This window comes from Larus michahellis, chromosome 11 (genome assembly GCF_964199755.1).
Source record: "Larus michahellis chromosome 11, bLarMic1.1, whole genome shotgun sequence".
Classification (NCBI taxonomy): domain Eukaryota; kingdom Metazoa; phylum Chordata; class Aves; order Charadriiformes; family Laridae; genus Larus; species Larus michahellis.
This window is the reverse complement of record NC_133906.1, coordinates 11775542-11802002: the sequence shown is the minus strand read 5'-3', so window position 1 is coordinate 11802002 and position 26461 is coordinate 11775542. Positions and strand designations below refer to the sequence as shown.

Below are 26461 nucleotides of genomic sequence, written 5' to 3'. Positions count from 1 at the left end.
TAAAAGTAATAATGATGATAATAATAATAAATTGCAATGAAAAGGAAAACAGCAAAAAGAGAGAGAAATAAAACCCAAGAAAGACAAGTGATGCAAATGAAAAGCAATTGCTCGCCACCAACCGACCGACGGCCACCCTGTCCCCAGCCAGCTTCCCCCTAGTTTCTAAGCTGAGCATGACACCACACGGTACGGAATATCCCTTTTGTCATTTGAGGTCCGCTGTCTCAGCTGTGTCCCCTCCCAGCTCCTTGTGCCTGGGGCTCTGTGGGAAGCTGAAAAGCCCTTGGCTTAGTGTAAACCCTGCTCAGCAACAGCCGAAACATCAGAGCTCTCACACGCTTCCATGCGCGCCCAGGAAATGGCAAAATCAGATATAACAGCTGTTGACCCCTAGGCTCACCATTCCGAGCTCGGGTGCTGGTTTCATTGCACCGTATCTTCATTCCTTCGGCAAAGCGCTCCTGATCTACATCAGCAGAAGCTCCGTCTCAGAGCTTACACGGTGGCTTTCCTGCACCCCTACTGATCTGGGCCCAATAAACAACGCCCTGCCTGAAATATATTTCTAATTTTACTACAAATTTTTAAAAGTGTAAATGAATCTCCCAGTCTGATAGTTGGGAGCTGCACAGCCATAGCCGTATTGCGCTTCGTTTGGTAGAGGGGGTATTTTGTACCGGCACACGAGCTGCACTCCACCACCTTATCTGGGAAGGGTCTGCAAAGTTTTTCTGAGCCGGCCGCGCTGCTGCTGTCACACGACAGCAGGAGGTTGCTGCAGCCATCTAGGGGGAAATACGGTGTGCAGAATTTCTGCAGCATCCAGGGCCAGCTAGCACACTGCTGGTATTTTAAAAGAAAAAGTCCAGTGAGGCAAAGGAGCCCTGCTCAGGCAGGCAGGGTGTGACACTCACGTGGAATCTGTGAAATTCCGGGGTACAGAGATACTTTTCTAGCCCTCCGACACCACACTTGTTCCACTAATGAGTATCACCTGTGAGCTCAAGGGGCCAACTGAAAGGCTTACAAATGAATTCATTTTCAATATAGGTTCAATCATTAACCTATACACAGTTGTCAGAACTGTAGATAAAGTTGTGGTAGTGACAAGGATCCCTGTTGTACGCATATGTGCATCAGGAACAACCGAGACCGAGCAGACCACATCCGGGTATTAGTTGGAACCTGTTCTCACTGACATTGGCGCGACTGCTGATCCACACTGGAGCGGGTGAACTGGTGTTCCCCTCGCGCGTGAGCGGTACAACATCAACACCGGCCCATTCTTCCCCAAATGAATCACAGTTTGTTTCAGTAACGACGTTCTGGGCACAGGAGAGTCTCCAGAGGAGCAATTGCTGGAGCAACACTCGCACCACAAACGGCATTTCTCTGACCTTCAGACTCATGGTACCCCCTTGGAGGGGTCTCCAGGATCTCACTTCACTGGAGTAGCGTGCACCACAACGGTACAGCCAGGAAACTCCTCCTAATTTCTAACAAACCTCAGCTAGTTTGTACACGTTCTTTCTTCTGTCACCCTTGTCCTTTAGCTAAAAGTCCCTCTCCGTGTCAGTGCTCCTCTACCCCAATACAGCTACAGCGCAGACGCATGCCCTCACCATGTTGGTTTCACTGGACAAAACAAGCAAAGCCTATTCCACAGGTCCTGCACTGCACATCTATTTTATATGCATATCTATGCCCTTTGATTTAATTCTGAATTACTGCATCTTAATATTAAGTGGCCTTTCCATTTTTTTCTAGCCAAAGCAAATGAGACTGCTTGGCTCAAGTTCTTTGCTTCACTCATTATTTGAGGATTGCTGTGCAAGGGGGTTGGAGATAAACGCTTTTGAACTCTGTAATAGCAGAGATCTAAATCTAGATCCAAATATCTGTTTCTTGGACTCATTTAATGTGTTTCAGTCAAAGATACGAGTTGCAGTGGATCTTGGGAAAGATAACTAATGTTTTGGGGTTTTTAGAAACAAAGAATACATTCACGTATTGGACTATTCTGTGGCAATTAAATATTTTTTAGCTTAGATTTGTTGTGGATTTGAGTGTAAAAAGATGGGATAAGTGTAAACACCAGGCTACGACTTTGCGCTTTCAAAATGTGCTTTCCATTTCCCAAGACTTTCCCTGGCAATTTCCTTCCAAAAGGTCTTTTCTGTAGTGCTCACAGCCTCCAAGAGCTGCCTTTCACCTCTGGGATTATGGGCTTCCCGAGCAGCAATGCATAATATTTTGTCTCTGTGACAACAAATGCAATAAAAGAAACGCTGTTTGCTGCTGCCCCGATTCTCATCATGAAGATTCTTCAGAACAAAAGCCTCCAGAGTCTAAAGACTTTCAAAAAGCATGACCTAAAATGTAAAATATATGTATTTAGTGCTGGGGAACGATAGTGGAAAATACCATCAGCACCTGAGGGTGGCAAGGTCTGGCAAAAAAAACTGGACACGTTTCCGTGTTCCATCACTGCCGTGAAGTGTTTCGGGTTCCTTTTTGACTTTGATGAGCTTCTGGGGAGTGTTTTTCCCAAGCCGAGCGCTCGTATTTCACCGAACCCGCCCCTTCAGCGCCGCCCGTCCCGCACACCCCCGTCCCGCACACTCCCGTCCCGCTACCGGCCGCGGGCCCCGCGCAGCGACCGCGCCCCCCACCGCCGCCCCCGCCCCGCCGCCGCTCCCGCCCCCTCGGGCCCGCCCCGCCCGGGCCGCCCGTCACCTCGGCGGCGCAGAGCGCGGCGCTGCCCCCTGGCGGTCTCGGAGCGTCTCTGCGGGCGCGGCCGGGGCGGCCCGGTCCGTCCGGCGCAGCGCCGAGCTTGCCGCCGTGTCGCTGCCGGGGGACCCGGAACGGGCCGCGGCGCCTCAGGAGGCGGTTTGGCCGCCGGCGGCCGCAGCCCGGCCTGTCCCCGCCCCCGCAGAGCGGCCCGTTCCCCCGCGACGCCTGAGGGCCCGCCCGGGGCAGAGCGCCAGGCCGCGGGTGGCCGGGGGAAGCGGTGGCCGCTAAAGCTTTTTAATAGACACGTTTCGGGGCGTCCGGCAAAGCTTTTCCATAGGTCCGTGTTCCAGGGCGTGCCCTTACAGCCCAGCCGCTCCCGCGCCCCTCGCCCGGGGCTGCGGCGGACTTGTCTCTGCTTTAACGTGATTCCACTGAACGGATTCCAGACAGTCGCTGAGTATCTCCGTGAATGTAAAGTGAGAATTGTTTTTTTTAAAAATGTTGTTTTATTTTTTACAAACTAAAACACCAGAGGTCATTGAATCCTATATTAAATACATAAATTAAAAAATAACCATTCATAAAACTTTACATACAATAAGGATTCTCTTCTACACGTTAATACATATAGTACAGATACATGTCCAGTGTTTATCAAAGGGTTATTCTGCCGAGTCATTTACAATTCTGCTCTGGAATAGACACCAAAAAAACTGGGAACAAAAAGTACATATAAAAACACACAGGTGCTGATGTGAGGGAGGGCAGGGGAAAAGAAAAATCCCTTTGAATCACCAGCAGCTGTGTGGCTGTTTGTTGAACCTTGCCCTAGGGAGAAGGAGCGCCTGGCCAATTGAGTCCTCATGGGATGCCACGGAAGGGAAAGCTTTGGGGTTCAGAGGATGTTTCCCACCGAGACGAGGGCAGGGAGCTGGAAAATGAAGCACATCGACAGACAAAGTCTCCATCATCCTCCGCGCAGATCAACGAGAGAGGATTGAGCTGTGAGCCAGGCTGATAACCCTGCAGGAAGCCCCATCTCCTTCTGCAACCCCCATTGCCTAAATTAATCTCACCTAGCCAGGCCTCCGTCTGAAGTGCTTAAATCGAAAGAATAGTCTTCAAAATCTCCTGGTTGGTCAGTGGAGAAAAAGCAGCCAGTCCGGTTTTGGTCAAGCTGACCTGCACTACGTTACATGTATGGATGGCCGGGAGCGCTGGAATTCTGCTGCAGCCCAGGGCCGGGGAGGGGAGGAATCCAGGGCTGTACTTGCTGTCCTCCAAGGCTGCAATAAATTGATTTTTATTTTGGTGCTTGGTTTTGGGGAGGGGAGGTTGGCTGCAGTGACTGATTTGAGGGAGGATTCTCAATACTTTGCCTCAGTGAAGGTCAGGAACAGCAGAAAGCCCTGGATAAACAGCTTCAGGACGGAGAAGGGGGAAGACTCCAGAAAAACAGATCCAAAAACCAGTTGCCCATGAGATGTAAAACTAAACCATGAGGAGCGTAGCAGTTGTGGCAGCTAAACAAGTCTAGATTCAGTTCCCCATACCTAGATTGGAAGTATATTTTCATATGCTATAGCAACAATTTACTATATACAATAGGGAATACATAGATATATGCATATATATGTATATATATGTACATATACATATATACTATATATAGATACATGTATATATATATACACAAACATCAAATTCATTTTGATCTAGCTGACAGCAGGAAGTTTGTATTACTCGTATCAGCAAGTGTGTTTCAGGCATGGCTTATGTATATGCTGCAAGGAGAGTAACGCGGCAGCTGCTGAGCTCTCTGGAGGGAGTACAGCAACCTCTTACAAGTTTGCAGACCAAGGGAAGCTGTGCATTGTCCACCCCCCACCCCGAGCCCTTGGAAATGGAGCCCCTGCATGCATATGTATATGTAGGAGTAAAGGAGAGGAAATCGGGCAAAAAAGAGAAATTAAATGAGACATGCACAACACTGCTCAGAGGGCCTAAATGATGAAGCCCGCCACGAGATCAGTCAGGTACGTTCTGAAACGAGATTATTTCTATCTGTGCCAGGAACCTTCCTTATAGTTGCCTCAAACAAATGCTTCTAGGCCTCCTCGGTTTTTTAGCCAAAGCTGAGGTGGAGGTTATTGCACCATCATGGAAAACAGGTACCGCTCATTCTTCTGCAGGAAAAGCTCAATGTTTTAATTGCTGACCCTAATGCTAGGGAAAACAGCTGCCAACCTGTATTTACTTGCAGGACACTGCAGCCAAGTGGTATGAAATGAAACAGTGCTGCAAAAGAGTGAAGGAGAAGAGGGAATAACCAGAGAGGAAAACCCCCTTTTTGTAGCTAACGAGTAAAGTCGCTTAGTGATCTAAAGCTGTCACAGGTGTGGGATGAAACTCCCAAAGGGCCTGAAGGCCTGAACTGCTGGCAGCACTCTTGGAAAGCACATGTAGATTTGGGCCAACCTTATCCATGGATTCTTCTGCAGGTGAAAAAGAATTTGAACAGAGAACACGCAACGTACCTGTATTCATTTAACATATTTGCCTACAGGCCTGTTTTTAAAAAAAATGAATCAACAAACATACAGCTGGTGCAGAATTCAGTAAACCCCTTGACTGAAACAGACTGCTTCAAGAAGATGTGGTCATTCTGCAATTTAAATTAATTTTAAGGAGCAGGAAAAAAATCACTTGCTAATAGCTTTTAACCTTTGATGGAAGGCTTAACACAATCTCAGGGCATGCAAGAAATGAGGATGTTAGGAGTCTTTGTGGGGAAATGGAGCCAGCACTGCAATCCAGTTGGGTGAATGGACATTAATGATTCAAAGCTATCCTGGCCAAAAAATATCTGTGAGGGGCAGGCATCCATGATGCTAAAGGAACTTCTTCCCTGCTATGGCTGAGGAACTGCTTTTGACCTGCTGAGTTGCTGTGGCAGGTTACTTCACTGCTTTGTGCCTCAGTTGCTTCATCTGTAAAAGTAAAAAGGCAAACAAAGGAGAGACTCTTTGTAAAGCACTTTTAAAGCTTCTGATGGGCAGAGTCTGCGTGCGTAAGATGTTGGTACACGTGAGCCCTGTTTTGAAGGTTTGAGTAATGCACAGGCTGTATTCTGGCCCTGGGTTTTCTATTTTGTAATACAGACATCCATTTCTCCCAGTTAAAATTAAGGCTCCATCGTGGAAGACACAGCTCAAAGAAGGAGCCTTGCCACAGGAACCTGAAGTCTAAACAGGCACAACTCCACTTCCAGGGAAATGAAAGCTGAGGCACAGAGAAGCACGTTGTCACGCATAGCGCATCCAGCACACAGGTGAGGAAAGGGAAGACGGGCACAGACACAGGACCTCCGCAAGGTTCGCTGCAGCCATGCCCCTCCTCGGGGCTGTTTCTGCCTGACTCAGGGGGCACGGACTGGGGATGCCTCGGGGAGGCACCAGGACTAGGTTCCAGGCTTTGTGACGAGAGAGGTAAGAAATGCTTTGAAATGCAAACTACTACTAGTTATTCTTAGCTGTGGAAAAATCTAGACATACTAGTGATCCTTCTTCTTACTTCTAATAAGGATGTGCTCACACAGCTTTTCCCCATTTTTGGTTTGTGTGTCATTGATCAGGAAGCCAGCTAACAAAATCAGTTTGACAAGCCAAACCAAAACATTTGTTCCAGGCTGGGACAAAACAGTTGGAAGCTGATGCTTTGTGGATCATACCACATGGACAAGGGGGTTGGCTTTTTTCCCCCCTCTGTCCTCCAACACATTTCTTTCTCAGAAGCTACTCTGTAGGTCCAATCCAGTGATCCTCAGTGTATTATTCAAATAGTAAAACCAAGTATGGTTATTGTTATCTCAATGGCAGCCTTTAAAGAATATGAAAAGTATCTGACAATAGACAGGCTGTTCTTCATGGAGGGAGTGTGAGGAGAGATAAGGCGACAACTCTGTCATAAATCCTCCTTCCGCAGGCACCCTCTTCTCCCCTCCTTTTGTTGAGTTGGGTGGTGCTTTGTTGTGGTCACAAGCGCAAAACGTGGTGCCCTGTCCTGCCCATCCTGCAATAAGCCAGAATGCATTTTTTTCCTTTCTTCCCCCCACATTGCAGCTGTCATTTGTTCCTGAGGTTAAAACCAAAGAGGGAGAGAAGGAGTCCCTGCACTGAAAAGCCAGACAGTTCCGACTGAATGCCTTGTTGTCAGCATCTCTCCACAGCTCGTGTTTCTCCTCCTCTGTCCTGTTAACTTTTGATCCGTTCGTGGGATGACAGTGTCACATTTAAACGATTGCCCTGCACAGCAGGGATAGATTTTTCTGTTGTAACTTTGGTTCCATGCCCAAGACACACTGACTTGATCAGCTGAAAGTGGTTCCTTCCCATTAAGTTCTTACTAAGTGATGTAGGTTCAGAGTTTATTTTTCTTCCCCTTTTGTAAATTCAACATACAGAATTTCATTAGATGCAGCATATATCATAGCTTTAGACAGGAACTGTCAAGTAACAAATCTTGAGTGATGGCTTTAAAATACAAGGTGGTTGCAGTCTTGGCTACAAGTTGTTCATTTTTATACTTTTTAAAATAGGTGTAAACAATGTTCTCTTCGTTGGGGGGTGGAAGCATTTGCCTTTATAAGGACTTATCTGTGTGGTCGGGCACTCTAAAAATAAAAAAAAGAAGAACATCTGTATCAGATAAGTGAGGTGTTCCTCTACCTACCTATCCCAGCTGACAAGATGCAGTCTATCAATCAGAAAATTGAAAAGGTCTGTTCTTACAGCTATCAGCATTAAACTGTCTCTGTTTGTCTGTATGAAAGACATTTGTGAAAATTCTGGGTATTTTACCAAGCCTATCCATTTAACCCTACAAAGTACAGCCCTCTGGTCCATAAAAGTCCCCATGGCTATCTTCAGATGAATAGTTATGCACCAGTTTCAACAATTCTTGAACCAAAGCTGCCTAAAATTCACCAGTGACAGGAGACACAACAGCTGGTGATACGCTTGTGGTGTCAGGGCAACCCCAGAACCTTGGCTATCACAGCAACAAGGCAAACACAGACGGCTCCTGTTCGGAGGAACCTTCCCTACCAGTGGAAAAGAATTGTGGGTCTCGTGTTTGAAACTAGGGAAAAAAGGATATATTTTGTCTTTGTTCTCTCAGCATTCAAGCCTACATGGTAAAATTCACTGAGTGCAAAATCCATGCAGACCAGAATTCCCTATGTGACCGCAAATAAGTGAATGTGTATAGTCACAAGCACATAAAAAATGCAGGTAGGAAAATCCCACATAAACAGGAATTAGGGAGGTGTTGGTCTGGATGCTGTGTATTGCTGCACATGGTTTCACTCATGCTTGTCCTTCCTTATCTGAAAAGTACAGCAGTGAGTGCTGTGCTCACGCTGAGAGAGAAAGAAACCAGAAACTATCACCTGCGATTGCACTGCGGTTTGCTCTCAGCTAGTTAAAAGGTCAGTAAAGGATAAACTGCAGCAAGGCACGAGCAAAACCAAATACCTTTCATCATCACATGGTTCCCTAGGTACATTTCAAGGATGCATTGTGCTTTGGGCTATTGTTTTATCAAGGATCTGTTTGAAGGCTCTTATGATAAAGTTAACAAAGTTAACTTGCATCCAATGGAACTAAAGTAATCTTGCCAAGATCCCCCTGATGTGATATATCTCAGTAGTTCTTTGAACCAGAAAATGCTGATGGCACACTCCCCATACCACGCTCACCCTTGCTGAGTTACTTGAAATGTCAAAGTCACCTGGGTGGGCAGGTGGCTTTTAAAGTAAATGGGAAACACAAGTCAATGTCAGTTATTCTCTCTGAATCCATGTATTCCAGCCTCAGAAAATATGACCTTGCTAAAAACCCCTCTCAGTCTTGCCAACACCATTCCCAAATTGCTTCTGTCTGGAGACTTCCCCTCAGGTATTGAGGGGTGAGAATCCCGTGGAGGGAAATGGAGGGGGTGAAGACTGGGATCAGACAGGGGACAAGCAGCTAACAGCTGCTTACCATTGCCTTGGTTGTGAGAAACTGCTACAAGACTTGATGCTTTGCACTGGTAGAGGGACTTGCCTTGGTAAAACACTGCAGGTATCATGCTTGGGCCTGTGATGCTGGGCCTGCTACGGCTTTACAGTTCAAGACTCCTCACAGTTCAAGGGAGTTCACAGCAATGCAGATCTCTTCTGGAAAAGCACCGAGTTTATATATCCCCACACACACCTCACCCTTACGTTTTTTCCATTTTTGTAATCAGTGTCCCATTCTCTACATCATTATATCTCCGTCACTGTCATGGCTACTTCCTCTGCCGTTCAGCTCACAGTAACCCATCTTCTTGTTCCCTACCTGACATTCATAGCCTAATAAGCAAAAGCAGGATGTGAAAATGGCAAAAGAATCATTCATCTCGGAGTGGCACAACACACCAGCAGGCTCTCCGGGGCTGTAACCCAAATTTCAGGTCTCTCTGATGCTTCTCATCCTCTCTATGGGGATCAGAGACACAAGTCATTGGAACTAGACCCTCGTGCGCTCCCGGGGCCAGCCGCTATGGAGCAACAGTGAATACAGTGAGCAAAGCTCTTCTCATGTTGGCGCTGTTGTTGGACCAGCCTTCCTGGGCTCAGTGAAGTGACACCAAAGGGATTTACACCTGCTAAACCTCAGATGTTGTTTAAAACAAGCAGAAAACCTAGTGCAGGAAGCTGGGCGAGGGGGTGGGAAAGTCAAGCCTTTACACGGTCCCTAAGGGAACTGTGTAAAAGCCCAGCAATGAAATCAGCCTCAACGCTGCCCGGGTTCCGTTGCAGCTGTGATAGCCCTTCCAGTCCTAACAGGGACAGAAAAAGGCTTACATTTCTTCTGGCTATTAGTCCTCCTCAATGAATGCGCCAGTGAGGAATGCATCAAATTAGCGGAGAGCTTGTGCTACATGTGATCCAGCAGCCACATGCAGGTAGAAGAATGACTGCAACTGAATAATAATAAATCTGCTAGAATTTTAGGAGGAATGTAGAGTTGTGACCTTAAACACTCCATTAGCTTTTCTGACCAGCCAATACCTGCCCTCAAATTAGACGAAAAGGGCACAGGTGTTACCAGCAAATGTGGAGGTTTTGGTGTATTTTTTGATGGTCCTGATTCTTCTTTTATATGTGCGGTTCTCTCCTTCCTGCTTTGAGAAGAGGGAAGGAATGGCTGCTCTGCAACAAAGCATTCAGTCTGCCTTTGAATACATCGCAGAGCTAGTTGTGAGGCTGTTAGAACAGCAACCTGAAATCACCACAGCATCCACGGGGCTTTTTCTTAGCATGCAGGCACTGACAGGGCACTTGAGATATTTTCGCAGGCTCCAAGACAAAGAGTTAATCAGCACTGCTGGAATTCCAATGTCAGAATAACAGGGGTTTTTTTTCTATTTTGGGAAATGCTTATTTCAAAAGATACTGGTATATACCTGCAATTCCTGAAAAGCCAAGTGAGTCATCCATGTTATATCTGTAATTCTCAGTTTGCCTTCATTTCTCTTCCATGCTCACATACCAAAACCATGCATACTGCCCTCAGGAAGCATACACTGACATTTTTGTCCTGAGACTAGGGATTTCCTATTCTAAATTCAGCTACAGGTGGATTAAATTTTTCATGTGAATCATCTTTTTCTTTTCTAATGAAAAATGTCATATCTATAAACAAAAATTATTTTTATGCATCTTCGTGGATCTTTTTGGCATTTGCATCTACCACAGAGGTTTTTCCTGAAAACAACTCTTTTCAAAACTAAAAACAATTAACAAAATCAGGAAGACAACATTTCCTGATGAGTTCTAATTTTAATGAAAATTTTAATTTGTATTTCTCAGAATGCACGCTCTACTGCAAAGACTTTACTGGATGCTCCATCTTAAAAGAGACGGGATTAGAAAAAAAACGTTCAGTAGTTTAATGTCATGAATGCATTTTTAATCAAGCTGACCTAAACTGAGCAAGGGATATCTTATGAGGCACATTTTCAAAGAAATAAGAAACACCCCAGTTTCTTATCTTTCTTCCACTATAGCTGATGCCAGCATTGGTAGGTAGGATGTATGAGCTTCTTACCAATTCTGTGGCTGTACCAGAAAAGGCAAATACTCAATAGAAAACCAATTCCATACCCATACAGGTGGAAAATATAGGGGCAAACTGTATATACAGAAAATTCTGAACCTCTTATTGCCCCATTTTTTTCTCACATATTTTACAAGGACTTTATCGTACCTGTGATAGAAACTGAAAAAAGGACAAAAGTATAGGCAAATAGGAAAAACTCAAGCAGACAGGCTCTTGCAAATGTCACTGTCAGTTCCTGTGAGTTTTCAAGGTGCACCTTAAATCCAAGATTCCCTTACATCCAACAAAATTTTGGTTTCTTAAAATTAGCCTATACATAATTTGTCTGTTTCAGAAGACTTTCTGATTTCCCCCACACACACTATGAATAAGCAAGAAACTGTAAAATCAAATTTTCACCAGTCACGGCTGCTCAAAACATCTCACAGCTGCTGTGCTGTGTCATGGTTCCCAGAAGTCCTGCGGCAGGAACATTAGTGAATATGCAGTCATAACTTAATCTGTTTAATGTTCACTGGATCAAGGCAGTATGTTTTAAATAGCAGCAACTCTATAATGATATTGGCCATTGTATACCAGAGCCATGATCACTGATCTGTCCACATTCCTCTGATGCTTCCCTACAATTCATTCCCCACTCAGCCCAACCTCCATGTATATTGCTGCCTCAGCCCATGAAAACATTCATTTTGAGGTCTGGCCAGCCAAGAAAGCAGTAGATTCCAGTTGATGGGGCTAATTCTGAGAGTTACCTCTACGTCAGCACAAAACTGCAAGAGAAATCCTTGATCTAGCTGATCAAGTAGCCCCCTACAAAGTAGCGGGCTTTTCCTTAGAGGGAAAAGGAAAACCCACCAAACTGGACCCATGCCACTGAGTTATAACCAATACCTTGAATTGCACCTGGGAACAAAGGCTGAGCTAGCACAAACAGCGTCAGGGCATGGCAAAACGCCTTTCACACACAACTGTATTCTCAGCTTGCCTCAAGTGCAGGGCAGAAGAATTTATTCACTGACATAGCTCAAGCCAGATCCAAGAGATACAGTGAGAAATTTAATGGTATGGGTCTGACCCCAGATCAGAAACTTTTGATCCCTCATTATGTGTCCTTGAGTCTTTAACATAACGTTATCTAGGCTATGTTCTACTTCTGTTATCCTGGATCAGAAGAAAGACCCTCCTAGACCAGCACCCCAGTTCTGAAAGTGGCTAGGCACAAAGGGAAAAACCTGAAGGCCGTGCACATTATAGTTCCCTGATTTATTTCCCCATCTTCACATGCTCTTTAGACTCTGAACTTTCAACTGCTAAGCATGCTGTGGTAAAGACTTCTTTACATCCCACATCATAAATTGCTGTGGAAAAGACTTAAAGACTTCTTTACATCCTACATCATTAACTATAAACTTTTGTTTACTTTAAACTTATTACATGATAATTGCCTATACTGGAGGAGATGGTGATCAATAGCCATCTATTCATCCATTCTATGGAAAATTTTCTAGACCTCTCCCATACCTCCTTTTAACAGCATCTCGCTTTCTGAGCCAGAAAAATCCTTCCATCTCTCCATCTGCCTCCTCCCATCTCTCAGCAGCTGATCATTCTTCCTTGCCCTTCTTTGTACCTCTCCTACTTCTGGGCACTGAGCTCTACCTGTTATAATCTCCTGATCTGTTCCTGAGTGTCAGTTCAGAGCTCAGAGTGTGCATATGGTTGAGATTTATAAACTCTTTTCAGTCTGCATCACTTTGAAAACGTCAACATTGAATTTCACCTGCAATTCTCTTGGCTATTTGTTACTGTGAAATTCTTGTTAGCTTTTAGTTTTACAATTCTGAATAGCATAGTATCACCAGCAAGCTTTGGCAATTCACTTATAAGTATGTTGGATGGTGTTGGTCTGACTGCAGCTCCCTTGTCAACTTGGTGGTGTGACAACCCTCCAACTGTGAACTACTACAAATTGACAACGACCTGCTGAATTCTCTGACTCCAGACATACACAATAACACAAAAGGATGGGATCGCCAGCTTTGTGCAAGAAGTGCTAGCCTTGAGGAAATAAATAAAAGTCTTACCTTTCCAAGAGGCACATTGACATCAAGGCCAAAGAATAAAGGCAAGAGAGAAGAACAAGAATAGAAACAGAAACTGCAGAAGAAAAAGAAGATTGCATAAAAACTAAAGGTCATGGTATTGTAAGCATCAGGGTTATTTTTGCACTCTGTAGGACAATTAGAGTAACTACGCGTTCAGAAAACACTGTATTTCCCCAGTTACTTCTGTAAGTACCATAGCACCTTCCAGGCTTAGAAAGATCCCTTTAATTTTGGTGATGAATTACAATTGGCACCATATTGAAAGCCTGAGGTATAACTGTCACTATGAACCACCTGAACCACCACTGAAGTCACAAAGCTGGATATCAAAAATAGCATGGGTAGTATTTTTAAGTGCGTTACAAACCAGTGCCTGCAATCCATGCTGGAAATAGCCTGCAAAACTGTATCTATCTATCTATATATGCATATATACACATACACACACATAACATCAAACCCTAACCATTAAATGCTTAATAATCAAATTTTGGATGTCTTGTTTTAATCATGAATACATCATCTTCTGAGATGTGAATTTTTGTGAGCTGAAAGCTCTTTTGAAAATTGACACTAAGGGTCTTCTACTCAAGGTCTCCTTTTGACCATGGCATAAGCTTTGCTTTATTTTTTTTTATTTTCAGCACAGATTATAATCTGTTATTTTTCCAAGTTTCATATATTAGAAAGAAAGACACTAAGTCCTTGTATCACAAAAATATTGGCAGAAAAGTGGAAAGACTTATCTGTATCAAGTTTTGCGTTATACACACTCATTTCACTTTAGGAACATACATATAAACTGAAAGAGCTCATTAGCACTACTGTAATTGTACTAATATAGCCATTATTTCACGTTATAGCTTACACATGTACATTGATATTTACTAATATAAGTACATTGGCAACACTACCACTGGAGGTGCATCTTACACCAGGCTGGCGTTTCTAGAAAAGATACTGGCAGCAGCATGCTGTGCCCATGCTATGATCTTTTTTCAACAATCCTATCTAACTCATCTACAGATAGCAAAACTCAATGTAACAGAGCTGGCCTTATTCACCAAAAAAATGCAGTGCATATTTTTAGAGAGAGTGACTGTGTGTGTGTGTATATATACATATATAGTATATATAAAGAATGTGCATGTATAATTTTTTGACAGTTCAGTTTAAGGGCAAGATTCTGGTACTATATTTATATTGCATAGTCAATTACAAGTGTCAATAAAGAGGACAGCATCAGAACCTGAGTTCCCTAGTCTTGCCAGATAAGGACAGTCTTCAGACACGGACTCAGTTTCCTTCAGTCCTTCCCGCTTGCTAGCCTCACCTTGCCTTTACTGGAAGTATTGCCTGTCTACCAACACAGCAGTTAACAGCCAAGTAAAGGCTTCATCAGTTGGTTCGGTATCATTCACCATAATTGAAAGTGTTTGGCATTTATTTCCTAAAATGAAATGTTACAGAGGAGTCTAAGTCTGTATATACTGAAACACAAACTGAAAAGAAAGCACAGTAGAACACCAACAGGTCCAGCTGATTCATCTAAACAAAAAGTTCATGTAGTTCAAGAGAACTAGGTCATTACTTTCAAAAAAGTTGATCAGCGTGCTTCAAAAGTATAACAGAACCAACCTTTTCCTCCAGATCCTTAATTTGTCTCTTTTGGATGTCAGTTTTATCTTCTAAATCTCGGATCCTCTGGAAATCAGAAAAGAAAGCATCTAGTCTAAATTCTCAGAAAATTTACTCCTCTGAACAAGTAACTTAATGTTCCAAGTGCCAAAAGCCTAGAAATTAACAAATTAATTTCTTTGGCAGGGATAATCTTGTGTAGTACCATGACTCCATTCACTAACCCTGCCTAACCACTGCTTTACTATGTGTTCAACTGCTCAAAATATGCTACTGCATATATGCGACTGTATCCTCAAATGCTGGAAATTTATATCAATAGTGGATCTGTTTCATATTATCTATTTTATATTAATCCTGTGTTAAAGAGATGTAAAGTGTAAGATCATGGTTATACTCTTTAGAATTACATCATGATTCATTAAGATTTCTCACAGTTTGATGTGCTGAAAGAGGATTAAAGTGTTATTATTAGGTCTGAAATGATAAATGTATACAATACCATGAAAACATTGATTCTGTGGTGAGTGGAATACATGTAACTTATAGACAAGACATATTTTTATGTAAAGTGAGTTAAACTTTTGGCCCCTTGGGAAGAGAGATCCCACAGAATAGGTAACAGACCTACTAAGTATGAAAAATGAGGCCTTGAATCTCAGTATCTTTTCTCTGTTTAGTCAGGGCATAAGACAGCTGCCCAGCAACCAGCGGAGATCCAAAGGGGCAAACCAGGAGCCACCTGGAGGCGGTGGCACCTGGAGAGCAGATGGCATCCCTGTGACCATCTTCCTAATTGTCTGGAGAGGAGATGACTAGCTTATGCCAGCTTTCAAACACTACCTCTTCCTGCCCTTGCCTCTCAGCCTTTCCCAGCCCCATCTCAGCTGAGGCTGGCTAAGGGCTGTCCACAGAAGGCAGACCTGCTGTGGCAGTGTTAATCAGGGCAGCAGCCTTAATCAGGGTGGCAGCCACAGCTGAAATCAAGAATCTCCTCGCACTGCAGTGGCCTGATAAAAAGAAGTAAGGGCAGACCATTCTTAAGTCTCCAACTCAGAATCAGGCAGGACTGTGAAAACTAAGTCTTTCTGTGAACCAGAAACCCTAACCACTGGACACATGCTTTCTCTCATTCCCATAAACATTTGTGTAAGTTTTGTTTCATTGTGCAGATGTCACATTAATCAGTGTGCTGTGACTGTTTGCCATTTTGGTCTGGGGCCTCACAGCTTGCAGAGCAGCAAACATTGGTCTTTGAACATGGAACGTAGGACTACATCTGAGCAGTGAAATGTAACAACTGTCCACTTTGGGGGAGACAGAGCAGAAGTACCTGGAAAAACCAATAGCTCTGCTGTGTAACACAAGCCAGAAGCATTCATGCAGTTCCTCTTGTGCCCAGTCTAATAACTAGGGATGACCATTTTTATTACAAAGCTAGATTCATGTTGACAGAATTCTGGATGAAAACTTTGGTTTGGAATTTTAAAACTTAAAATATGGCAAAAGAATCCTCCAGAAGCTAATATGACATCTGTTTGTTTACACAGTAAAGACACAAAGTATGAAACAGCTCAAAAAACTAGACGCCATGCTCCGTCATGACCTGGAGCTTGCCTAAATTTGACCTCAGCTTATGTTCTTATACAGCAAAGCTGAGTAGATGGGTATGTGCATGGTTCCTTTTCCTCACCTGATGAGCCTGCTGGAGCAGCTCCATCCTCTCCTGAAGAATCTGGCAATCATATTCTCTGCTCTTCCTCAGCATCTGACGTCTTAGCTTTTCTACTGCTGTCCTCAGCTCTTCCTGCTGTTTTTCAGTGAGTAGTTCCCCAAACTTTATCACCGTTTCTTGCTGCAAAGCATTGTACAAGGTGGCTTCAAGCTCCTGGATCCTCTGGTTGATGCAATACCAAAAGCCAATTAGAGATGAAACATTGTTTAAAACACAGTGGGAACTGGGGGGTTGGTGGCAGATTCTGCACCTGCATGAGAGATGGTTCCTGTGCTCAGGTGTGCAAAAACGTGAAAAGCATAACTCATAAAATGGTTCCGTGTTTTGACAAAACAATATGAACTTTTATTTTAAAGATATTTTAATATTAATTTTCACTAAAATCCCTCACTTTGACTTTTTAAAAAGCAGTTACAGAGATAATTAGGAGTTGGATAGAATTTTCACACCTATTTTCTAAGTGTAAAGATGAGTATTTCAGCAATTCTTAGATTTTGACTCCTTGTGCTAAAAAGCAAAAGAGGAAAGAGTGGCCAAGATTCCACATCCAAGTTCCAGTTGGTTGCACTGACTCCAGTTGGACAAGCTGACTTTAATGAGCAATATCTGCCTTTAACTGACAAAGAGTTTCAGACTTCGGGAGATCTGCCTTTTTGTGACACGAAAAAGCTAGGTGTCGTGTTGAAGCTGTGCAGGTTGCATTGTAGTGCATTAGAAGAATGGGAAAAAACAACAAACCAAAAATTTACTAAGAAAAAAGCAAAACCCTCTGTTTCTGATCCAACAGGAGTCTGTGTCCTGTCACAGTGCTGGCCAATACGTGCTGTAGAGTTTCCTTTGTACATACCATGTATGCTTGGTCAAGAGCTTGCTTCCTGTAGTCTAATTCTTCCTCCAAATAGCCTTTTATTTTGCAAAATTGCTCCTACAATGAAGGATTGTTTGGACAGAAAAATTAATCAGTCACTCAAAATGCTTCAGGAAGTTTTATTAAATCAACTACAGATATCTGACTCAGGCAGGACAAGAAGACTGGTCTTCAACTGACACTGCGCAGTTATTAATATCTGACTCAGCTAGAAAAGAAGGAAGGGAAAATAGCTGTGGATTGCTTTTGTATGATAGTACATCTGATCTACATGGAACTAAATCCATCGTCTCTTTGTTGACTTCAGTGATATTGCTTGGCATTTCAGTACCGTAATTTAGGGGTTTCTGTGTGATTTTTCTAAAGATACCTCCTCTGTCATCATGAACAACTCCTTTTGTGCTCTCTCTTATTTTGGAGGAAGTGTGAAACTGCAATAAACTAAACAGGAACTAAACAGGCATATTCATGTTCACACTATTTGGGGGAAGCTGCTGTGCATTAACTTCTCAGCCTACCTTATACTGAATTGACTCAATTACAGACATACCATAGGAACACAACGTAAACCACTACAGCTATCCAACTCTTGTAGTTATGCTTGTTCATCTTTGTAGTTATTTCCATTAACTAGAAAAAGACTAGGGTAAGGTACTAACTATACTGGTGCTATAGCAACTTCAGTTCAGCTGTGAATGTTTTGCCTTTAGGATGTTATGGTCTTGAAATGTAATGAAAGAAAACAGCATGGTAATTCATTAGTTTCCCACATATTGGTATTGAATAAAATGTGATGCAACAGCTGATGTTTAGACTGTGAATCTTATGAGACAAAGAGTGGGGTCATTTACATCTCTGAAAATCACTGAGCAACCTTTGACCCCTCTGTTCTTATTAATAAACAGTCATCCTCATGGAAAGAAAGTTTTCAAAGCTTCACTATTTCTGTATCTATGTTACTCTGCTGTTGCATGTGAACCAGTCTAGTAACAATTTTATGGATTCACCAATAATCAGAGAAAGCCTGCATACTTCATTTGCCAAAAGACCTTTTTAGTTACCGTTTGGCACACCAAGTAAATGTGACACACTCGGTGTCTTGCCTCTAAAATGTGTATTAAGGAAAGCTTGCTTACCATATCACTTTCCAATTCCATCATTTTTTGATGCAGAGCAGCTTCAGCTCCCTCAATCTGCTGGATCCACTGGAGGGAAGACAATAAGAGCTGTAACCTGCTGTAAGGAACTTCAGACACATACTTTCAGTGGAAATTTTGCATACTGATCCCTTCAGAAGCTTTGGAAATTTCAGGACTAGAAATCCCATGCTATAACTAATTATGGCTTAAGTGTCTTATGGTTTCTCATTCTGTTTACAATTGTAAGTTTCATTTCGTATTCTTTTTGCATTTGTAGTTGTTTTGACTTCACTGCTTGGGCCAGCTGAGTGTGATATTTTTGCTGGTTTAGCAAGGTGTTTTGGGACTGTGCCCGCACAGTTTACTTTATCTGGGGAATCACTTCCTACACTAGAAAGTTTAACAATACTGAAAACAACAACAGAGCAGAAAATTTCCAGTGTTAAATGAGGCCTTAGATAACACAGGAGAAAAGCAAGCATACAATTTACCTTTTCTGCCAAGGACAATACAGTGGAAGCCTGAATTATGGCCACTTGTTCTTCATTTCTTAAATTCTGTTAAGAGAAAAAGAGGGAAGAAGAAAATTGGCAGCAGTTCCCTGCATGAATAAAGATAATCCAGGCTACAGACTAGGTCTGCAGTTTTCAGGGGATCCCTGTAGTACCGGGTATCCTATTCCCATGAAAACATTCAGAGTCTGTTAACATATTAAAAAGAACACTGCTTTTGCCTTTCTGCATGATATAGACTAGCTATGTGTTTTCATTCCATTGCATCTTATGAGAAATGTAAACTAAAATTAGACCTATTTATCTGTCTTCATGCTAATTTTACAAAGCTGAATTGCCATTAAAGCTTTTGTAAAAATAGCGATTTACACCAGCAAATGAATAGACAATCATGATCCTTTATCTTTATTTCTTATACGCTTTCTTAAAACATATGTAATGCTGGCCAGAGATACAAGATGATCTCTTTTACAGGGATGACTAAAGTGGGCAGCAATGCCCACTTTGAAAGCCACAGAGGATTTGGTAATTCTTGCCCATTTATGCAACTGTTTGCAGAGGAATCCTAGTCCTGATGAAGATGTGTTTGGCTCAGACTGCCAAACTAATTCACGTCCTTTCCTGAATGACTGGAGTGCAGTCAGGCCCAGTTCTGAATATCAGTGGCCTTTGGACATTCTTCCCAGTCTGCTAAACCAGATGTTAAAGCTGCTACTTCATTACTAGTTCTCTGACTATTGAAATCTCACAAATCCTTAACTTATGGAAATAAACACTCCTTAAATGAATTGTTCTGATATTACATAATTTAACAAGTATCTTAGAAAACAGTCATGATAATTATACATTTCACTTACTCTACTGTAACAAAATGCAGCTTGTAAAGGGAAATATATCTCCCACTTTAACTTACCCCATTATCACCTAGGATGTCTAACTGCTTTATGAGGTCTGGGATGCTGACATCCTGCAAAGAGAGAATAAGAAAAAGGCACGACATGCATATTTTATCACAGCTGCAATATTTGTCCCTCCTATAACGCATGTTGAAATCAACCATTTTGTTTTATCCAATGGAGATGCATCACACACGGATTTCAGTTGCCTTTGAACTAGGTTTTATCATTATGATGAAAATTATGAGTCCGATTCAATTGTGTCAGTCATCACACACTCTTACATTAGACTGACTTTAAATGCTTAAAGTGTAGTGGAGTTCTTATAGCAGAGATGAATGTAATGTTTTATATGGCCAACATCCACCACTCGTGTAGTTAGAAGTGCTGCCTTATAAAACTGACCTACCTTAACCCCTTCCTTCATGCAGTAGATCTGTAGAGCACTCACACCATCTGAGAATGGGTGAATCTGGAGATTAAATGGTGGGGACCGTCTCTCTCTCTCCTGGATATAAATTGAAAAGACACCAGAGAACATATTAGACTGAAGGAGATTCACACGGAACTCATTAAATGCCATAGCGACTGTTTATATCATGCTTCGCAATGCCAAGCTCTTCATTTTACAAGTCAAAGAAAGAAATATTTAGACCTAGTCTGAAAAACAGTGTGCCAAGTGGGACAGGATCCTAAACCTGAGCTATTTATTTTATAGGAGATTATTTATTTGATGAGTTATGTAAATTTGTAAATTGTCTGCAGAAAGGCTATCACCTGGTTTAAACTCAAGTGATTTGCTTAATGAATTGTTGGACTATTATATATTGTTGTAAATACTCCTTTTAGAAACAGGTATTTGACTTAAGACTACCAGGATACTCAGATTATACATTTGGTATGTTGTATGTTCTAATATCGGTGGAAAGTAATAAGTTCAAAAAAAGTTGATCAACTTAGCTATTTATACATTTTCATTGCATAAAATCTACAAATATTTTTCCAGTTTTAAAAGACCAAAGACAAAAATAAAAATTTGAAGATGTTGTTTCTCATCCCTTTCAGAGATTCAGGCAAGCATAGGAGTGAAGATCAAATTTCACTGTCAAATACATTTTTGGTTTATGAACATGTAATTCACTTGATCAGTCCAGGTCCATGTCATATGGAAACACAGCTGTCAGGTAAAACTGTGTGAAAAGTTCTATAAATAAGGGACAAATCTGTCATAGCACTGATTCATGAGAGCCAGGAGAGGCTCTGTGTTACCTACAAGCTTGGAATGGCAAGTATGTAAGGCCTTGGACAGCAACCAAGAAACAAACCAGAAAAGACCAAGTGGATGTTTTTGTGGGTTGGTGCTCATAAGAATCTGAAACTAGGGACAGTCTGGGAAGAGGGAGATCGAGGTCTGACCTGGTCCTCTGGCTGCCTGCAGAGGCTTCTGGATCTCCTCCATCAATCTCCAGTGTGACCTGAGGGATCTTTCTTACCTAACACAGGTCATGGGGAGAGCTGCTCAACAGGGAATGTGTCCAGTGCCTGCAGAAGTGACAGTACTTGTAAGCAGGCAGATAAGCTGTCACTATTCATTGTGCTAGGGCCTACAGCCTCCAGACACAAATTAGGACAACTCCAGGCCAAACACTATATGCACACAGGCGGGCACTGTCAGCTTTTCACACGTACCAGCATCACCAAGAACGTTGATAAAGGCTGTAGGAGCAAGACCCCATTCACCTGTGTAAAATGTCTCTTATCCCCACCACAGTGGCAGGAAACCAAAGCACAGAGAGTCTAAATCTAAACGTGCCTCAGGAATCAACAGAACGGAAGCTGTTGCAAACCCTTGTCCAGGGAGCCAGCATCCCTTGGGCACCTTGGCTCTGTACCCCAGCCATCCTCAGGAGCTCACAGCATGGCAGCAGCACCAGCACCACTGGCCCCGTGCACAGCCCAGCCCAGCCAGCAGCCCTGGGGACACACTGATGTCCCCCACGGAGCTGGAGCACCCAACGGGCTGTCGCAGGCCTGGCTTCGGCTCCCTCTGCCGCAGAAGCCCATCAAGGCACATGGAGGAAGAGACAGCTATCAGAAGTACTCAACACGGATTCACCAAGGGGAAGTCATGTCTGACTAATCTGATAGCCTTCTATGATGGCATGACTGGATGGACAGAGGAGGGGAGGGTGGTAGATGTGGTCTACCTTGACTTAAGCAAGGCGTTCGACACGGTCTCCCACAGCATCCTCACAGGGAAGCTTAGGAAGAGTGGGTTAGATGAATGGACAGTAAGGTGGATAGACAACTGGTTGAAAGACAGAGCTCAGAGGGTCGTGATTAAGGGCACAGAGTCTAGTTGGAGGTCAGTGACGAGTGGTGTTCCCCGGGGGTCAGTACTGGGTCCAGTCCTCTTCAATATATTCATCAATGACCTGGATGGGGGGATAGAGTGCACCCTCAGCAAGTTTGCCGATGACACAAAGCTGGGGGGGGTGGCTGACACACTGTAAGGCTGTGCCACCACACAGAGAGACCTGGACAGCTTGGAGATTTGGGCAGAGAGGAACCTTATGAAATTCAACAAGGGCAAGTGTAGGCTGCTGCACCTGGGCAGGAATAACCCCATGCACCAGGACAGGTTGGGGCTGACCTGCTGGAGAGCGGCTCGGTGGAAAGAGACCTGGGAGTCCTGGTGGACAACAGGATGACCATGAGCCAGCAATGTGCCCTCGTGGCCAAGAAGGCCAATGGCATCCTGGGGTGCATCAAGAAGAGTGTGGCCAACAGGTCAAGGGAGGTCATCCTCCCCCTCTGCTCTGCCTTGGTGAGGCCGCACCTGGAGTACTGTGTCCAGTTCTAGGCTCCCCGGTTCCAGAAGGACAGGGAACTGCTGGAGAGGGTGCAGCAAAGGGCTACCAAGATGCTGAGGGGACTGGAACACCTCCCTTGTGAAGAAAGGCTGAGGGATTTGGGTCTCTTCAGTCTGGAAAAAAGACAGCTGAGGGGGGATCTTATCAATACTTATAAATACTTAAAGGGTGGGTGTCAGGAGGATGGGGCCAGGCTCTTTTCAGTGGTGCCCAGCGACAGGACAAGAGGTAACGGGCACAAACTTGAGCATAGGAAGTTCCACCTAAACATGAGGAGGAACTTCTTTACTTTGAGGGTGGCTGGGCCAAAATATTTGGCCAACAGACTGGCCAAATAGGTGGTGGAGTCTCCGTCTCTGGAGACATTCAAAACCCGCCTGGACGCGTTCCTGTGCAACCTGCTCTGGGTGACCCTGCTCTGGCAGGGGAGTTGGACGAGATGATCTCCAGAGGCCCCTTCCAACCCTGTGATTCTATGTGCACCTTTCTCCTCTGCAACGAGGAGTACTCTGACCAGCCAGTAGAGATCAGTTTGGGCAGGATGGCTCCCTCTCCTCTCACAGCCAAGGCCCCACAGGGGAAAGAATTCAAGATTTTCTGGGTCAGAGGGGTAGGTGTGTACGCCATAGGTATGGTACTGGAAGACAACAGCCCTGGGTCTGATACTTTCTCTTACAACTGCTTATGCAATTTCATCGATCATTGCTGACTTAAGCTTCAAACAGTTCCAGTCCTTCAAGCACAGGGCTAGAGAGGTGCACTTCTCACAGCAGCACTCTCAATGAAACTTGAACTCTTGTCTCATCACCCTTGCTGAAAGAGGGGAAAAGAACAAAGCCAGTATAGTTGATAGATTAGCAATAAGATTTTCACAGGGAAAAACAGGGCTTTGAAGGCCCTGAAGAGGGAACTGTACCTGCACCTCTGACTTCTTATAGGAACACTCTACTCTGCAGCTATTAGAGATAAAAGTATACTCAATGTTTCTTTCTCCTCCAAGACCTGCTCAGGTTCATGAAAAAACCAAACCAACCAACCCAAAAAAAACCCCTGGATGCCTACTCTCAGAAGAGATCTTAGCTGTGAACCAGGATGCAGCCCTGAGCAAAGTACATGTGAATGGAGTTTAAGCCTTGGTTATTTAATTTAAATATAATTAACTTCTGTTGATTTTACTAGACTCCAGGCCAGCAGTAAGAACAAAGCACACTGACAACAGACTCCTCCAAAGTACTAGAAAACCCACATCCGCAGGTGTGGTAGCAAAAAGCTGTGCTGACATTCATCAGCTAAGCTTACCTATGCACACTGGACACCTAGCTCAGACAGAGGTGAACCAGTCAAGTATGGAGCTTACTATTTCCAGGATATTAGAGCTGACATACCTCAGCTCACAATTAAAAATGCTGGCCTGATTTGTTACTCTGTTATATCATGACAATGCTGTTGTAGACACTTGATTAGAGTTGGTGTCCAGGTGCAAGCACACTAGTTTAATTTGCTACCAGCTCTACTGTAACGAGCTCATCCATCACCTCCAGCTCAAGGTTGCGGAACTCCAGCAGCTCATTCTGGTCTCGAGCATCCTGCAGCTCCTGTTGCAGACGGTGGTTTTCTGCTTCCAGTTTCTCTATCTAATAGAAATATGTAAATTCAGGATCTGTGTGACTGTTACAAGAAACATTGAATATTTGGTGAGCAGTAGTTGAGGTAGCATAGGGAGTGCAAAATCCAAACTCTAGAGATGATTCACTACCTGCTGTTTTACCTCAGTGAGTCTTTAGTTTACAGGTGAACTGCTCATCAAATTCCTAAACATCATAAAATGCTTAGTCTGCAGGTTTTCCTAAAAGAATCCCATCCTAGTGAAGATCAGTGGGGAAGTTAATTACACAGAGGTGTCAGGTTAGCTACTACATTAGTCTGAATTAACTATTAAACACACTGCTCTCATGGTAAAGCACTGGAATAGGTTGTCTGTGGAGGGATGTGGAGACATCATTGTTGGAGGACTCTAGAAAATGTATTGTAGGATCCAGATTACCCTTCAGAGTGAGCACACAAAACTTGGGAGCATACCTTGTCTAAAAGCTCTTGGTTCCTCTTAATGAAAAGCTGTTTGTCTTCCACCCAGTGCGAGTCCTGTTGGATGAAGCAGTACTATTACAGAATAATCATGTAATCACCTCCATGATGTTGGGCATGTTTATTGAAAATTGGAGCCACAATATTCAGGCTTTAAAATCCTACAGGAACAAACTGTCATTTACAGAATAACAACATATTAGGCTACCAAGCTGTAGCAAGGCTTCTGAACTCGGTAGACCTGCCCGTTTACTGAACAGCAACATTACATCTCATGGAAGACTATACTGAAATTGTACCAGGTATTTTGTAAGCAGAGCAGGCAAGATCCAAAACAGGAAAAGAAAATACACAAGTGCTCACCTGCCCTTTCTGTGCCAAAGTTTTCTCCAGATCTTCTATTTTGGCTTTATACCTCTGGACTTCAGCTTGGAGCTGCTCCTGAGCCTGTTGAAGTCATGCACAGCATTAAACAGTAACAAAACCAGCAATGTGACTGGTACTAAAAGGAAACCAAACACCGCAGAGTCTGGGTTTATGCTGTTGCTTACACTGAGTGAGTAACCGTTACAAAGATTCTGGCTCAGCGATGTTTTTTGCCACCCCTCAGACTGGCATACAGATGACACAAGGGAACAGAGTGGTAGATGAGTCCCCTCTCCCCACCCAAGCCTACTATTACCATGTACTGCATTAGAGTAGCGAAACACAAGCTCGGGTATTTGGGATGACAGGCTATGCTCAAAGACCCTAGTAAGGGACAGTCCCTGAATTGAAGAAAAGCGCTTAGTAGATGAGAGTAGCAAAAGGTAGTAGGAAAGAAGCAAGGATAACTGCCTGGGGCATCTTAAAGAGCAGACTCAACAAAGTGCTGAACAAGCTGGTGTGACCTCACAGCTGACACTGCTTTCAGCAGGAGTTTGGGCTAGAGACCACTTAAGGTCCCTTCCAACATGAACGTTCCATGATTTTATTAGAGGGACAACATTTTTAGCCTTGGAAGGTTTACTGTAGCCTGCATCACATTCAAATCTGAATGTAATTTGTATTTCTCCATTAGAAACATTCAGGTGAATATTCCTAAAGTTGGTGCAATGTGTGCTTTGTGAAAAGCCACAGGCCTCCATTTACCTTTAAAACCCAACCCCTTCACACCTGGGCAAAAGATGAGAAACCCTTGTGATTCTGTGCCAAACTGCAGAACTGCCTGCTTTGCTATGCCTGCCTAACTGCAGAGTTTTCAGGTTCAGGTGGAGGACAACTCCTTCTAAACTGAGTGATTGTGTCAATTTAATTGCCCCTCTCTTTAAATGTACTTAGCAAATGAGTGAAACAGACATCTCTCAGTTGTATGAATGTTGTATGTAACTCCACTCCCTTGTATGTCACTTTGAGGGGTTTGTCCTGGTAGCAATGAAATGCTTTTACTCTCAAATACTGACCTTGGCTTCTCTTTCAGCATCTATGATGCCTCCTGTCTGCTCTTGCAGCAGTGCATACGCTCTCTGCAGGGCCTGGTACTCCTTTGTCAGCTGCCGAAACCGCAGCTCTGATTCTTCCGCTGCTAAACCCTGAAGGATAAGAAAGGACATGTCTAAGCACCAGAGTAGAGCACTGCCAAAGCAAAGAATGCAAGTGTGATTTCTTAAGCACAATAGTTAGTTTACAGGTCTTGGTTTTTTGGTGAGCTTGCTGTGACATGAAGTAATAAGAATGTGGAATTT

The 26461-nt window shown here is 43.5% G+C and overlaps 1 protein-coding gene across 5 annotated transcripts in view; it reads right to left on the bottom strand.

Annotated features, from left to right (window-relative positions):
* Positions 1–5591: 5591 nt before the first annotated feature.
* Positions 5592–26461, bottom strand: part of JAKMIP2 (janus kinase and microtubule interacting protein 2) — a 64250-nt gene continuing 43380 nt past the window's right edge. For 4 of the 5 annotated variants that reach the window (XM_074603887.1, XM_074603891.1, XM_074603889.1 and 1 more), the window contains 13 exons: positions 26180–26308; positions 25101–25184; positions 24732–24794; positions 24188–24286; positions 20189–20287; positions 19797–19850; positions 18863–18928; positions 18369–18437; positions 17212–17289; positions 16323–16526; positions 14630–14695; positions 12971–13043; positions 5889–7408 (listed from right to left, as the gene is read on the bottom strand). In XM_074603887.1, coding sequence (XP_074459988.1) covers positions 12993–13043; positions 14630–14695; positions 16323–16526; positions 17212–17289; positions 18369–18437; positions 18863–18928; positions 19797–19850; positions 20189–20287; positions 24188–24286; positions 24732–24794; positions 25101–25184; positions 26180–26308 — 1062 coding nt within the window. In that variant the 3' untranslated portion in view covers positions 5889–7408; positions 12971–12992. Of the gene's footprint in view, positions 5727–5888; positions 7409–12970; positions 13044–14629; positions 14696–16322; positions 16527–17211; positions 17290–18368; positions 18438–18862; positions 18929–19796; positions 19851–20188; positions 20288–24187; positions 24287–24731; positions 24795–25100; positions 25185–26179; positions 26309–26461 lie in introns of those variants that run through there. The other variant, XM_074603890.1, reaches the window with a different exon arrangement.